This window comes from Varroa destructor, unplaced genomic scaffold (genome assembly GCF_002443255.2).
Source record: "Varroa destructor unplaced genomic scaffold, Vdes_3.0 BEIS01000002.1, whole genome shotgun sequence".
NCBI classification, from domain to species: domain Eukaryota; kingdom Metazoa; phylum Arthropoda; class Arachnida; order Mesostigmata; family Varroidae; genus Varroa; species Varroa destructor.
Genome location: NW_019211455.1, coordinates 13,956,937 through 13,971,775, shown reverse-complemented (window position 1 = coordinate 13,971,775; position 14,839 = coordinate 13,956,937). Strand labels below are relative to the sequence as shown.

The window sequence follows — 14,839 nt, the reverse complement described above, 5'->3', positions numbered from 1 at the left end:
ATCTGAGTCTGTGGCCACATTACAGAGAAGTACACGGATTCGAACGAATACAGGCATGACTTTGTTTTAGAGAAATCGAGGTGGGAAGACCGCTTGTGGCACAGGCGGCAATAAAAAAAGTTTCGACAGTGACGTTCGTCGTGAGAGGTCCAAGACGGGACCGTTTAGAACGTAGCGGTTACCCTTTCATGATTAATAATTTACCTGAGCCCAGTGTCAGTTATAAGCGCATTCACCTTGATGCTGTTCGGAACATCATTCGAGTTAATAATGTTGGTTTATCCAGCGATCTTTATATTGCCGGTATATATTTCCAAACAACAATATAAAACAATTACATCTTGTCATACGAAGCACGCCACGACATAAATGTGTAATTGGCAAAATTTTATTGCCAAGTGTACGACGGTTAGCTTGTTGTTGGTGTTGGTGGTTATTGTTGTTTTTATTGCTCTTGTTAAGGCAAAAGTCGAGGCGGGAAGTTGGTGAAAGGCAAATATTTTTTAGCCAATGACTCGACTTACCCATAAGCTGGCAATCTTCAAATCAAAACGAGTTTTGATTGCGATTACGCTAGACATAGTCTATTTAGCGCATCAATCGATTTCTTTTGTTAAATTGGTAAATATTGGTAAAAAAATAAAAAAAGAATGATAAAAAACAGGATGCCTGGTTCATCATATATGACATTTCCCTGTATTACCAGCCCCATTTTCAACTAGTTCTAGAGATAACTTCAAAGAGATTTTTGTTGTTGAAGTGTAGAACGTTGTCCGCGCTGCTGGAAACTGATGAGGAAACGACCTCTTAAATAATGTTTTGTATAGAGACCGCATTTTGCAGACGGCAAAATGTTAATCTTTAACTTGACCTCTTTGATAAAGTTCTTTGTTCCAGTTAGTTATTCGATGGTGTTTTGGTAAACTATCGCCGGAATGATTTTTGACCGCTGAGCTTGCTTGGAGTATAATGAACAAGCAAACAGATATAGGCCTCCAATCATAAACATGGTTTGAGCTAGAGAACAGCGGCACTTGGCTACAAATATGACCCAGAACGACTGCATCGTGTAGTCCACTCTAGTAGATAAAAAAAAAACATGCTGATAGGCTGGACATGAGTTTTTTTTATAGAAAAAATATTTCCAGGAGCATTTTTTTTATCTAAGAATCTTATTAGAATATTAGATGATCTTATCCACGTATTGCTATTCGGGTCCACGTATATTTGTTTTTTTTTTATTTTATTTACAACTTGTTTTAATTGATCTGTTACTAATTCGTTCGAGCAATATGGCGTTCTTTTCTTTTTTAGATTTTGTTGGTTCCTTAAAATTTCCATCTATCAATGTACGTTCGTTCCCCTGTCATCGCTATTGGTAATCCATATTACTATATACTATAGTTTTAATCTGCTGTGACAATGACGGGCCATCTTTGTAGCAATGGTAGCTACGATCAAGAGCAGTTCAAATAGAGAAAGCTGTTTCACCCAATTTTCTTTTTGTACATATTTTTCGTTGCGACAAAAACTTACAGTCTCCTTCGCTATTTTTTGGGACATCCGAAGTATCGGAATGGCATTGCCTTCCGCCAGCGACAATCAGAACCTAGCAGAGTATGTCGTCCGTTTCGTATGTTTGTGTCCATGTGGAGGCCAGTGAATAGTCACGTGTCAAAGATTCTGGCGGTCACAATTGCCACAGACCCGTGTTTGTTCTGATACTTCCGTACTGATTCTACCTGATGTTTCTCTGTTTAGTCGCTACTATTCGTAGCTTTACTTACTCCAACCGTAGCCTGCCAAATTAGTGTGGCAGCCAAAACAAACCGATCAAGAATAAGAATCGCCAGTTACGGTGGCGTTCACGCCATGCCCGGCCCCTTCCGTGTAGTTGCCCTAAAATTAGATGCTACACAATGAAGCGCCAGGCTCAGTCAGACAGGCATCCTTCTCCGAGATGCTCTTCACCCCAGAGCCCAGGTGCAGCGCGATACTTCCGCACTGCTTAAACTTCAGTGACGACTGTAAAGGTTTCTTACTGCAAAAGACGCTACAATCACAAGGGTTTCCATCGTTTTACTTGTCACCACAGGAATCGTTGTGATCAAGTAATAATATTAATAATATTCGTTGCTCAAGCCGACTGCAACGAAACAACGCTTGGACACCTAACGGCATAGCGATTTTGTTCCTCTGATTTGGCCAACGAGCTTTGAACCACCGACACAGCGCAGAACCATTGTCAGCGACAGGCAAGGACTACTAGAGCTCGGCCAGTGGTAAACTGGAAGCCGGCACTGCTGGACCCCATTGGCGTTGGCAACGTGGTCCACAAGCAGAATAAAAGACAGCCATTTGCAGTACCATTAACTGTATCTCATTTGTTTCGCGTACTGGTTGGCTTACCATTGAAAACTGTTACCCCTTCCTAAGTTTTCCGCGTTACCGCCGCCGCCGTTATCCTCCATCGTCAGTGCCTTACCATCATTACAATTATCGTCACATTGTTCACACGATTATTCTACTCGCCTGCAGCACCCCCCTCCTTTGGCACAATCGTGTCACGTCTTGACATCGCTTCCAGCGGTTATCCTGCAACGCTGCCGAATTCCCTTTTTTTTTTCTTAAACATCGAGTTTTTCTCCTACTTGACGAGATAGACGCGTCGTTTCAAAACATCGTGCTGTTGCCGCCGCTCTAGCTGTTTCCCACCGACTGACTACTCAAAAGGCATTAAACGGGTTATACGTAAAGCTGCACTAACCAGCCATCCACCATAGACCTGAAACTCTTGGTACTTTCGGGCGTGACGCTCACTAGTAATGAACAGACTGAGACGAAAAGAGAGAAATGGAAAAAGAAGCCGACGTGAATGAGAAAAACGGAGAGAGCAATCGGGCAAAATAAGAGAATTACTTACGCCTTATACCGTTCAACACAGTCATAGCGTGGGCCCGACTATAATAGCCGGGCTGCGTTGCCAATGTTGACTCTGAGCTGCCTCGTGCCGATGCAGTGCGGGGCCGCAGAGAGCGATACACAGATCGCGAACATCGCATTGGACGCGCAGCAGTCAACTACGCCGCCGCCGTCGCCGTCGCCGCCGCCACCGCTACTGCTGCTGCCCGGAATATCAAAGGAAAACTAACAGTAGTGAAATGGACGCCGGTGGAACGAGTGGAATTAATAAAAAATCGCCACAAGCACGGAAACAAACGTCAACTGACTTCCTGCTTATAGCAGCAGAATGCTATCACCCAGCTCATTTAGGTAGCGAGCATTCGCTCTGACGCTGCTGCGAATGCCGATGCATCGTCGCCGTTCAACGCTCTTCTACCAGCTCAATTCTGCCAGGTCTGAGTAGTACTGACAGAGAGTTCCGCCTACCCCTTCTGGACCTTACCGCAACACAACTTGGCTAAGTGGCCTGTCAATCTACGCCGACACACGAGCAGTCAATCAACAAGGACCTGGTAAAATCACAGATTTAGATACAAGTAAGAAGCGAACTGCTTGCAGCGATCCTGTTGAGGGTAAAGTATCGAGAACAGGTCATGTCTTCTAATACTGTAATAGCAAATGTTGCTAGGGTTCAACTACAAGGAGACCTACTTTACCGCGTCACGTTTCTAAGCAGTTCGGAGACTTGGCTAACCTATTTTTATATTATGTTAGGAAGACCAATCGTCCCTTATAGCCATATGAATTGGATTGTTATCGTCATCCACAGGTTTCGCCTTTTCTCACCTATTTAATCAACTAATCAAACTCGGCAGCGACCTGGAGTACACTGGCAAATGCTGTTTATTGAACAGCACAAGTAGCCGCTTAACACAGTTCGCTGGCGATATATCTTCACACGTGAAATCGTTTTCGTGGCCCAATGCCAGCCGACTTACATTCGTGTTGTCCATTGGTCATTGCTTCTTCTTCCAGCTGTGGTATGATCAGCGGACCTCTATTGGTTTCTCAGTTATATTCATCTGTTTTTTTTTTGTTGAAACGCAATCACGAAGCCTAGAGAAAGCGTAAGAAGCGGCATGAAGAGAAGATACTTTTGTGCTGTTGAAAAAACCAAAAGAATTGATGAAAAAAGTTGAAATATATTTGTCAAATACTCTTGTTGTATTTCTTAATGTTAGCGCAGAAGGATTATCGTGTTTATCCCTGCACTTTACGTCCAGCTTAACCCAAGCCGGTTTAGCAAAGTGAGGTATGGGAAGCAGTTCCCTATGGAAAGTCACTACAAAGCGAAAACTTCGCACATGGCCATTTTTTGGCCTTCTCGATCCCGCGAGATCCTTAAGCGTTATTGCCGTTTCCGTAGCAATAATCCACCAGAGCTAGGTAAGGCACGGTTCATTGCCATTTGTTTGCTACATGTGATGTTATCAGCATGACTGGAGCGCAGAGTACCATATGAAGGGGTCCCACATCACTTGTCGCCGGCAATAGAGCGACCTTTCAAGCACCGTTCAAGCCAAATAATGTTTTCTTTGATTATTTTCGCTAATAAAATTATCATTTGCGGCTTTTCACATATAAATCTAGCTACGCGCGGGTTGAACAAATAGAACGGGTGGGGGGTAAGGCCGAGTTGATGAGCAAGATGGAATGAATCAAACGAAAACATGGAAAAATACAAGTGTTGCGGCATTTCCCCAAACGATGGCTGCTGTACATCGCTACTCTGATCTATTTTCACCTAGGTATTATTATGTCTCGTTTGTACTGCGTAGGCCACAAAACGGATCTGAAAGACAGGCAGTATTGTAGTATATAAATATTGGCTTCAAATGGGTAGAACAGTTTAGTTGAGCTATACGTACGTACGTACGTAAATGGAAAAGGGAGGCAAGTTTTCTTCTTCACCAACAATTAAATTCAAATCTAATTATTACAGGCATACAGGTACTGATCTCAGTGGCTTCCATGATACAACATAATAATGATAGGTAGCTAATTAGCAGATATATTACTAATGGCTTCTTTTTACAATATGGGTCTTTTTATATTAAAAGGGCGGAGCTTTCCACAATCCAATCGTTATGTGACCAGCTAAGTCACTGGATCAGTACAAAGGCAAAAACGTCTGCAGTGCATAGAAAGACCCGTGCAGTCACAGCGGCCAGTCCCTTGGGTCACACAACTAGAACGAAAGGAACGTACTTAAAAATTAAATTTATCGCTGCCATGTCGCTCGATAAAGGTCGTCACTTGGGTGCTGCCTGGATTCGTCAGCATGATGACATATAGGAGTAGAGGAACGAGGCCTGGTACAGATTATTTTGGAAAGATTTGCCAACACAAGATACTTAGGGAAAACGCACCTCGTTTTTCCGATTACTACGATTCCAACTTGCGCATTATTCCGGTATTAGGGATTTTCCACTTAATTCTAAAGTTCTTAACGTGAGTTCTTCGTCTCGGCTGCCCTCTATTTTCTGGCTGAACTAGAGCACTGCTATCTAGAAGTCAGCTAATTCCTGCCAGCGTGCATGTATACATAAGCTAGCGTAACTGGTTTTGTAGTCGATTTTTGTTCAGGTCGAAGTGTTGATTGTTGACCGTTAATGTTTCATTGCCGATTACAGTACAGACATCTGGTGCTAATTGCATCCCGGATATCGCTACCCGATCATGTTCGCCTGTCAGTCTTTATCTTATTCTTTTTACCAAAGCGACGATCCTTTCATGTCTACCTAGAATCTCGGTAACGGATGTTCTTTTTTTTGTGGCGAGCAGGATCTTAAGTCGGGAGTTATTGTAAAATTCCATTTAACGCCGTATTGTGCATACCGTGCTATTCCGTCAGCGAAGCTGATTCGTTCGCAAAACTCGAAAAGGAAAAGTTCTGATCGCTGCTGAATCATTTTGGAAAGTGGTCGAAAAGCTGAGGAACAAAATGTACATATCATCGTTTCCTGATGGGTCACTTGCTGCAACTACGCTACAACAAGATGCAGGGTCTCACAGTCGATCGTCGCTTAATCTTGGTTCTACAGGAAGGCCAGATGGAGTAATAGGACAACAAAGATATGATGTATTTCGGATTGCAGCACTTGAGCCATTTTTTATGTATGCCAACGGCCAGGACAATACAGTTGGACCTTCGCTATCCATAGAGTCGACAGGGCAAAGCAGCCTTCTTCATCTCGTCGAATCATTGTAACACTAGTGTAGTACAGATATAAGCGGCTCGCGTCAAACAGCTGTCACAACTGTTGTTGGAAAAAAAAACGCGATCAAATTGTAGTGTTGCGGTAGCACTGGCTATACTAAGGTATGCACAGAACAACATCACAAGAAAAATATGTAATAAAATCAAAAAGAAGTGGAGTACATGCCGATCTATAAAGGAGATACATTGTTGTTAAATAAGCCTGTCATTTCCCGTGATAGCTTCGCGGATAATGGAGAATAGGTTGTGGTTTAGGTTCAAACGCGGGTTCAATTCGCGAGGGCCAGCCGTCTGTCTCATAGAACGCCTAACAGCAATACCAGACGCTAGACTCGAAGCAACATATTTCACATTTATAGACGCGATTATGTCAGCCTCACTGATGTCGAGACACAATAAGGCAAATCGAATAAGCGAACGAGACAAGACAGCCTACAAAAAAATCAGGATTGTCAACGTCGGACAACATTAGAGTATACCAGCAGACGATAAATGTATAGTGAAATTTTACAACCGCACACGATATTTAAAAAGCCACTTCGTTCTAACCAGAAAGTATGCATTGTCATATACCAGCTGCCGCTATACAAACTGCATATGACAACGTTTCAGCAGGAATTTAGACAAATTTTTAGTCTATATATATATATATATATATATATACATGTGTACGTATTTTGCCAACAATCCCTTAATATGATACAATAATTCATCTGTATGATTCGTACTATCTCGAACAATAGATCGTCGCTTCGGAATATCTTCATTCCAAATCAGCTGATTTAATCGCCCTACTTTACTTAGACTATACTGTTGCATAATTGTCTCACAAAACGTTTCCCGCAGTTGATCTCGTCACCAACTCGGTCCATACCGTGCTTCTATATGCGTTTTTGCCAGACGCGTACGCTAATCTTCGTCGTCCGTAATTAGCGCCTGAGCAGGTCCCTCCTGCAACGCGCAGAAGATCTGTGGCGAACACGTTTCATCACTGTGATAATGTTGGTGCACTAGCAGAGTCGATAGCTTCTGGGGAAGAATGAATTTAAGTAGTTTATTGTTTTAATTCAAAGTAACACACAGACGTGCAGGGTTGCGCGTAGCATATATGGCCACAGAATTACCTGGGCAACTCGCTTAGAATCCGTTACGGGAGGCAAATTCTAAGTGTTTCCGAAAACAAAGTTACATTAACAGACATCTATGGATATACACATGTTAGCGTGCAGCTATTGGATACCAGATTCGAAAATCATATGCTGCAGGTATGGGCGCATTCATTATATCGAAAACAAAAAACCTTCTTCGATTAACTCCAATAGTGCCCTGTATCATAGCGTTACTTACACATCGACGTGCCGGTCCGATCAAACGGATATTCCCCACAACGCATTGTTCGGGCAATGACTTTTACAGCGCCATCGCTCTCACACGGCCAGCGACATGATCATGCGTCGCGTGAATGAAGTCTACAGCGTTGACTTTTACGGCAATACAAGGCGCGATACCGAAAACCGGTCTCTTCGTCTGCATTCTACTCAAGCGATACGCTTTATTTAAAACAGACGACGTATGTAATGACTGGTAAAGCCTGTCACATCGAGGCACCCTGGATACAAACGCATGCACATGTACAGACGCTAAAGAGCCTGTATCTGGCACCTTCAGGCCAACACGCCTCGACTGGCTGCAGAGGCATATGACTTCTAATCCTGGATGGGACTGACTTGAAAGAATGGGAAACGGGGGAAGCCATGAACACGGATAGGCGTTCGATGCCAGGTTACCATCAGAGTATTATTTGTTTCCACGGATCAATTTCTAGCGAGTACATGTATAGTGCAGATCTTTTTGTACCATCGAGAATATCTTCGCCTCAGAAGCCACATCTCTCATTATTACCCAGGTTATTATTGCTGGTTGTTCTGGCGCCGTAAGGTCGCGTAAGAAGGATTCAGGCTTCGTCGGGCAGCGGCGATAAATTTTTCCTATTTGCTTCCGATAAGCTGCGGGTCAGCTAAACAATACCGACCAGCATGGGTACAATACTGTAACGCTATCTGGCGCTATAATAACAAGTCAGCGCACATAAAAAAAATGCTGTGAGGTATGATAGAGCGACAGACAGGCAGCGGGTCAGTCGACTGAGGTGAAAAATTTGCGATTTATCGATACGCAGATGAACTTCGCGACGTATTGCTTTGTCGTCATTGCTCAGATTCGAGCGCAGCTTAGAACAGATCGTAGGTAGGTACTAACATAAAAAGAAGATGCTGCGTTAGACCGTTGTATTGTCTCTTGTAAGTGAGAAGAAACAACAAAAAACAAGCCGAATATTTATTACACTTGCCTGTCAGCTTGAATGGTGCCATTTATGCGATTTACCATGACAGCGGTACACAGACATACACAGAGCAGATATAGTCATGAGCACCTTTTAATCAGGCGACCCATCAGGGAACCACTATATACCTCTAGGTATATGCATTATAGAATATAGGAAGCACTCATTTGTTCCGCCCAAAATACAATAATGGATATTAAATATAGAACATACGCACGTCTCTGTTCATATCAACTTCTAAGTCAGCAATAGACACAATTTGGTCGTAAAATATCAATTCTCCATTTTCCAGTTGACGAAGCTAGCCACACACAAAAGTGAGATCAAACTCGACGATCAGGGAGGTTTGGTATGACAATCTGGTCAGCGAAGCAGCCAGAGCGAGAAATAGTTGCTCCGAAAATTCTACTATCCATATCTACTATATAAAACGTGTGTCGTTAACTGACGAAGGCTTAACGCTGAAACCCTGAGTCAGAAAACGAGTCTTCATGCTTCAAACATAAACAACAGTTGAATAATAGATCAGCCTATAGTCGTTAATATTTTTATCTATTAAGTTAACGTACTTTGGTCGCCTTTTTATTATTGATATGACTGTTGTGTCTGCATGCGCCTCGACCTCGCCAGGAGCCCTATCGGCTTAGCCAATTACTGCGGATACACAAAAAGAAAATGTAAGCAAGAGTCGATTGAAATCGAAGTGTTAGGCGAAGGCTTTCCTGAAAAACCAACAAAACTACTCGATCTTTACTACCTGCCCGCTACTGGTTGAAGCGCATATGCCTTTTTATGCCTTTACATCGCTCATGCGTACTTCTTATTTATTTCGAGTTTATTCTATGAACAATCAATATAAACAAACGGCGGCAACTAGCCGTTAAGTTTTTAAAGCACGCCAGTCTTAAACATGTCTAACCAATAACAAACACATGGAGAATTGATAACAGGACGCAGTTCAACGGTGTCTCCATCATGTTTAGACGTTTCCGCCTGCCAATAGATGCTTGAAAGGATCAACTTCTTTCGGTCTAAATTCTGTTCTGTTAATTCAAGAGAGTCTATCATTGTACACAAAATGCTGTAGGAGCGCAAGTACGAGGTTAAGATCTATCTTTAACAACGGGAATGGTTTAAACATGTCTAACTACGTTCAAAAGCTGTCATCATCTTTCTTCGAAGTCTGGGAACGGAACGCCTTCGACAAAAACCTGGAATCAATTTTAGGAACAAACCATGGAGCTAGTACAAACGTGATGAGGAATTTCAGACTGGCATTGCCATCAATAGGTTACACGCTAGCCACATGGGGGACTTTTCGACGCTTCTTCTTGTAGAATCTTGTTAAAGTCGTACAAAGACACGATACGTTTAGCTATGCTATGATAACAACTTGCTAAAGGTATCAGCAATAAGATGTTTTTACAAACGGGCGGTGCTACGAAACCTACTGCATAATATTACCTCGTACATAATGATAGCATGATAAACTTGAGTGTAGTCCCTAGGCGGACATCACCAAATTTTCAATATCCAGGAACGTCTCACGCATCGAGTAACGATGTACCACCACTTGTCGAATTCACTACTAGAACGACAACGTACGCACCCGTTTCTCTGTACAAGCATATTCGGATCAAGAGGCACTTGAACTGCGTCACTCTCTACAGCCATCGTCTGTGGAAGAGTTGTTAACGTCTGAAAAATTTTCATTAAAGCGAAATTATCAGACGTAATCACAACATTAACATTCTGTTTACTATCGACACTCGAGGCCACTGAAAGATTCTGCTACGCAGTACAGCCTTCCACGTGCAGAAATACAGGGACGGCGCGATCGCTCTTCAATCGATTAAGATGCTGTTATATCTATCGGATGTTGACGAAGCAGAGATGAGGTAATGTGCAACTTAGCGAACAAACTTACGTTTGTACTTACCAAATCTGGAACTATTGGCTTCTATGAAAGCTGGGCATCTTCGCAAGATTGCCAGAATGATTACGGACTGGTTTGCACTGCACTTTACTAACGTACGCAAGACCGCGTAATACATAATATTTTCTAGGTCTACTAAATTAAGGCGGCGACTTTTATTATCGTGTGAAGCAAGTATCGAAATATATGTTTTTAGTACTGAGCTAAAGGTGGATTTACATCAGATCAGGCCGCATTCACAGCATGGAAGAAACGTATCGATTGCGTGAATCGCACTTTGACCCAAGTACGGGTAGACGTTGCCACTGAACTGCTGGGCGAACCACTACTCACCATAGCGGTACTGAACTATAGCTCGCAATCTTTACATGTGACTCTCAAACGTTGGCATGTTGGCAGCACTTTGCCGGACCTTCATATCCAAACTCATATTGCCTCTGTATCATTTACGTTTCTACACATCAACAGACTCATGACCCTTTGTACACGAGGTTCACACTATAGAGCTACTTCTTCCAGCGCAAGTCGATATCCCCTGGATCGTTCAGTTCAGCGCCCAGACAAATTTAGGTCGCTCTCTCTAATGCATCCCACACTAAACGATGAGAAAGAACAATTGTAAAAATAGGTTAAGCTGTTACGTTTTAGATCCATATATTGGTCCTGATAAAAACAGCCATTTTTTGGTTTAATGCACGAATCACTCCACTCCTATCTCGGTAATCTTCATTTTTGAAGGTTTCTACATCTATTATTATTATTATTTCATTTGATATTATCTGAAATTAATATCATCTGAAAAAAAAGTTGCCAGCCTATGGACTGTGTATGTTGCTCATTTCACCGACTTCCAATGAGCTTCGACAAAGGTCGAAATTCTGATGGAGTGTTTAGTGCTCCAGCTGCAACTGCAATGAATAGAGGAGTGACCTTTGGGAGTATTCACAGCGCCCACAACCATCTTAATAATTTTACTGTTTGCACCTTGAGCGTGAGATCGTAAACGAAATCGATTTATCTCAGTCGAACCTTCTTAAAGCGAGTAAATTATTAACTCTACTATTACGACCGGTACCATGAAAAGGCACGCGGTTAGAGTGGATTACGAGGGCATCAGCTACTGGATACGACAACAAAACAGTGACAAAAGCAATGCCAAGCCAAAAAGGCGAGACGAAATTTTCTTGGAAATATGCTTACCCCACTCGGGGCGCCACTGCTCAACAAAATCCAGTATATAATCAGCCGGGGGAAAGTGAAACCACGATCTGCCATTAGATTTCTACTGCATTTGCTCTATAGCTCTCAATTACTAGGCACAGTCGCTGTGTGGATGCGCAGGCTACACTTCTACACTCAATATGTGATAGAAGCGCTTTAAATGAAGGGGCAAATACCTGATTCTGGAAGCTGGTGACCTTGCTTGCTGCAAAACATCCACATTGTGACACAGGTGAAGGAGATACCGGCCGAATAGAAGATCTATAAAATCTAAAAAGATATCCTACTAGATTCAGCTATAGAATGCAGAACGGGTCGCGCCGGATCAGTTTATTTGAGGGTGTTTCAGTTCATTTGAGGATAATTACTGCAGTCAACGGACTTGTGGTTTATCTCACAGTTGACATACGTTAAACTCACTAATGAAATAACACACTAATTGGGGCAGATGATGCGTGCAAACTCTTTCGCTTCTTACTCGTTCACCACTTAAGTGGATCAATTGACGACGGTTATGATTGGGCCTCGATCACGTATCGGAAACCAACTACGCCGCAACCAATTCGCTTATAGCGGATTACATTTGCAGGCGACCGCCATTCACAATGATTCAGATCGAAAAATAAAACTAAACAATACTGTAATTTAGTGTATCAAAAAATGAAAAAGATGCTTTTTTAGATATGGTGGGTGTCAGAGGTTGATTCATGCTATGATCATCCCCTACAAAGTATTGCACCTTCTCCGCGCCATACATCAATGAACATTCATATAAATTCTAGCTTGTGGAAGCCTTATTTTAACGGGGCTTTCTATACTGCCACGAAACTAACATTTTATGCTTTCCGTAGGCATCCATGCTACTTGAGCGCATATGCTAGCGATACTTTTCATGCTTCGAAACAAACAAGGCCACTTTTTGTTCGTATCTAGAGACGCTTGCTCTGAAGAAGCCTTTAGAAGCTGAAGGAGCGTTTGAACACTGAGACTGCCCGTCCTGATTACAACTGGCATCTAGAATACTTCACGGATCGACTTCGGAGAACCAAACTTCTACACGAGCAGGTTCTATAGAACGAAGCGTCACAGACTGTTGCCAGTTTTATAGCTCCCGCTATGCTGCCCCACTGTCCAACCATACGGCATCAACACGTACATATTCTACATCTAATCATGTGAACTAGCTTGTTGTTGGTGGTATCGTTCTTTGTAATATTACTCGAAAAAGACACAGTCGACAGTTCCTCTTCGCTTGCTCGAGTCTTAATCGTGAGTCCTTATTCAACGGGCAAATCGACAGACACGCGGTACCTCAACAGACACACGCGGACATGCATCGCCGCTAGAGAACAACAGGGTTAACCCATTTACCTAGTCATCTGTGTCGATCGGCTGACGTCGTCCAGGGAACGGCGACAGCGGCGGCTGTACCGATAACTGATTCTGCACAATCTTTTTCATTTATACGATACGTGATCACAGCACACACACGGTAGCACTTACGGCTCAGTTTGGTTGGCTGGTATGGCTTTTGTTGACATCGGTACTATCGGGGATGAACGACGACCCAGACAGCGTCGAAGGTCATTTTGTCGACGTCAAGGAAGGCATCTTGTCGTCAAAATGAACAGAATACAATAACAAGAAGAAAAACGAAACCATATCAAAACCAGGAACTTATAACAGCTCGACATGGGATGGCATTTGGCAGGTGAATGCTGTAGCGTTAAATGAGAGCCTTGCAAAAAAAACGACCGGTCGTGGAAAAATCGGTTACTCGTGTCTGAAAACACATCAGATGTAATGGGGAAGTAAATGAAAAAGCTCGGCTTGTGAATAAATATCTAATATGCGTCATTCAAGATAGGGGAGAGTCATAGGAATATAGCGAGAGCCAGCTCATGGTTTGGCAGTAAACATTTTGCTTTTGTATTTTGGCGGACAATAAAGTTCTACCGGATGAAATGCCTAGTGGTAGTGCTGGACGTAAAGCTCGAAACATTTACGGCGATATGGCTGCAAGTTGATTATTATTGCTATTATTATGATTAGGTCACCGAGTGATCGAGCTGCAGAGTAGGATCAAATCATGGCTAGATTCAATGTTATCTTCAGAGCTCTCCTATTTTATGCATGTTTAGCGTTAATGAGAATTGGTAATATATACACAATATTTAGAACGTTTATTAGAACACAATTTATTAACTGACGTCTTCATTTAATTGTTTAGTAAAACGCGACTCGGTTGGAGAACAAAGATAACAGTCGTAATAACAATACAAAAATTCTAAGTTCAAAGTATCTAAAAAAACTATAAATGTACTGATTAATTTCTCTGCTAATTGCCGAAATGTGGCAGAAATAAATGCCCAGAAAGGCATCGATGTGAAAACGGTTAGTTCGACTAACTTCTAGATTGGAGTCGGGTGGCATAGTGTTTGCCGGACACTCTACGACAGCGTTAACGTTAGTACGTGCACAGTTAACGGAAACAAACCCAGTTTTACGTAGTTATATCGACGCTGACGATAAGTCTCATAGCACAAATATAATGCACGAACACATCACCTTGAAGCAATATTCGATCAATGATAAACGCCACTCAACAACAGCCACAAATCTCTATTTATTAGCATGCGACTGCAGTCGATCAACCCACTCTGCCGGGCCCATTCGAGTTTGACCTTATTCCTATCCTACGCTTGTATCAGCATGAAGCTCAGCGCCTCATACTAGCTTAGCTTATCTGAATTTGTTAATTCATACGGCTAATACTTCCTTGTTTCTACTCTTCGTACGGCTTCTATTAATCATCATATCATCACCATTACTAAAATGTTTTCTTTATTCCTTCACTTAAGTATCTCGGTCTTCTTTATTGTTGTTTTATCTTGTTATTTTTTTTAATTCTAGCAACGATAATGTATCGTACTTACTTAAAATGGTGTCAGTAGTGTGTACTGTTTCAGTTGCTTTAAATAACAATGGAACATTAAGTTATGTTTGCATCGGTACCTTCGGCGATTAGACTACTTCCATCGATATCCAGAGGTTCGCTTGTCATGTATATACGAAACGACATGGCAGCCGTAAAGAATAAACTCGGAGACATGGGCAAGCATCGTGCCTAGATCGAATTAAGATTGTGTTGACT

General features: G+C 42.3%; 1 protein-coding gene across 5 annotated transcripts in view; it reads right to left on the bottom strand.

Annotated features, from left to right (window-relative positions):
- RhoGAP71E (Rho GTPase activating protein at 71E) overlaps positions 1 to 14,839 on the bottom strand; it is a 71,325-nt gene that overhangs the window by 40,478 nt on the left and 16,008 nt on the right. Inside the window, exon 1 of one of the 5 annotated variants that reach the window (XM_022792149.2) lies at positions 13,189 to 13,331. The exons of 3 other annotated variants lie outside the window; for them this stretch is intronic. In XM_022792149.2, coding sequence (XP_022647884.1) covers positions 13,189 to 13,226 — 38 coding nt within the window. In that variant the 5' untranslated portion in view covers positions 13,227 to 13,331. Of the gene's footprint in view, positions 1 to 9,992; positions 10,028 to 13,188; positions 13,332 to 14,839 lie in introns of those variants that run through there. One more of the 5 variants, XM_086981642.1, reaches the window with a different exon arrangement.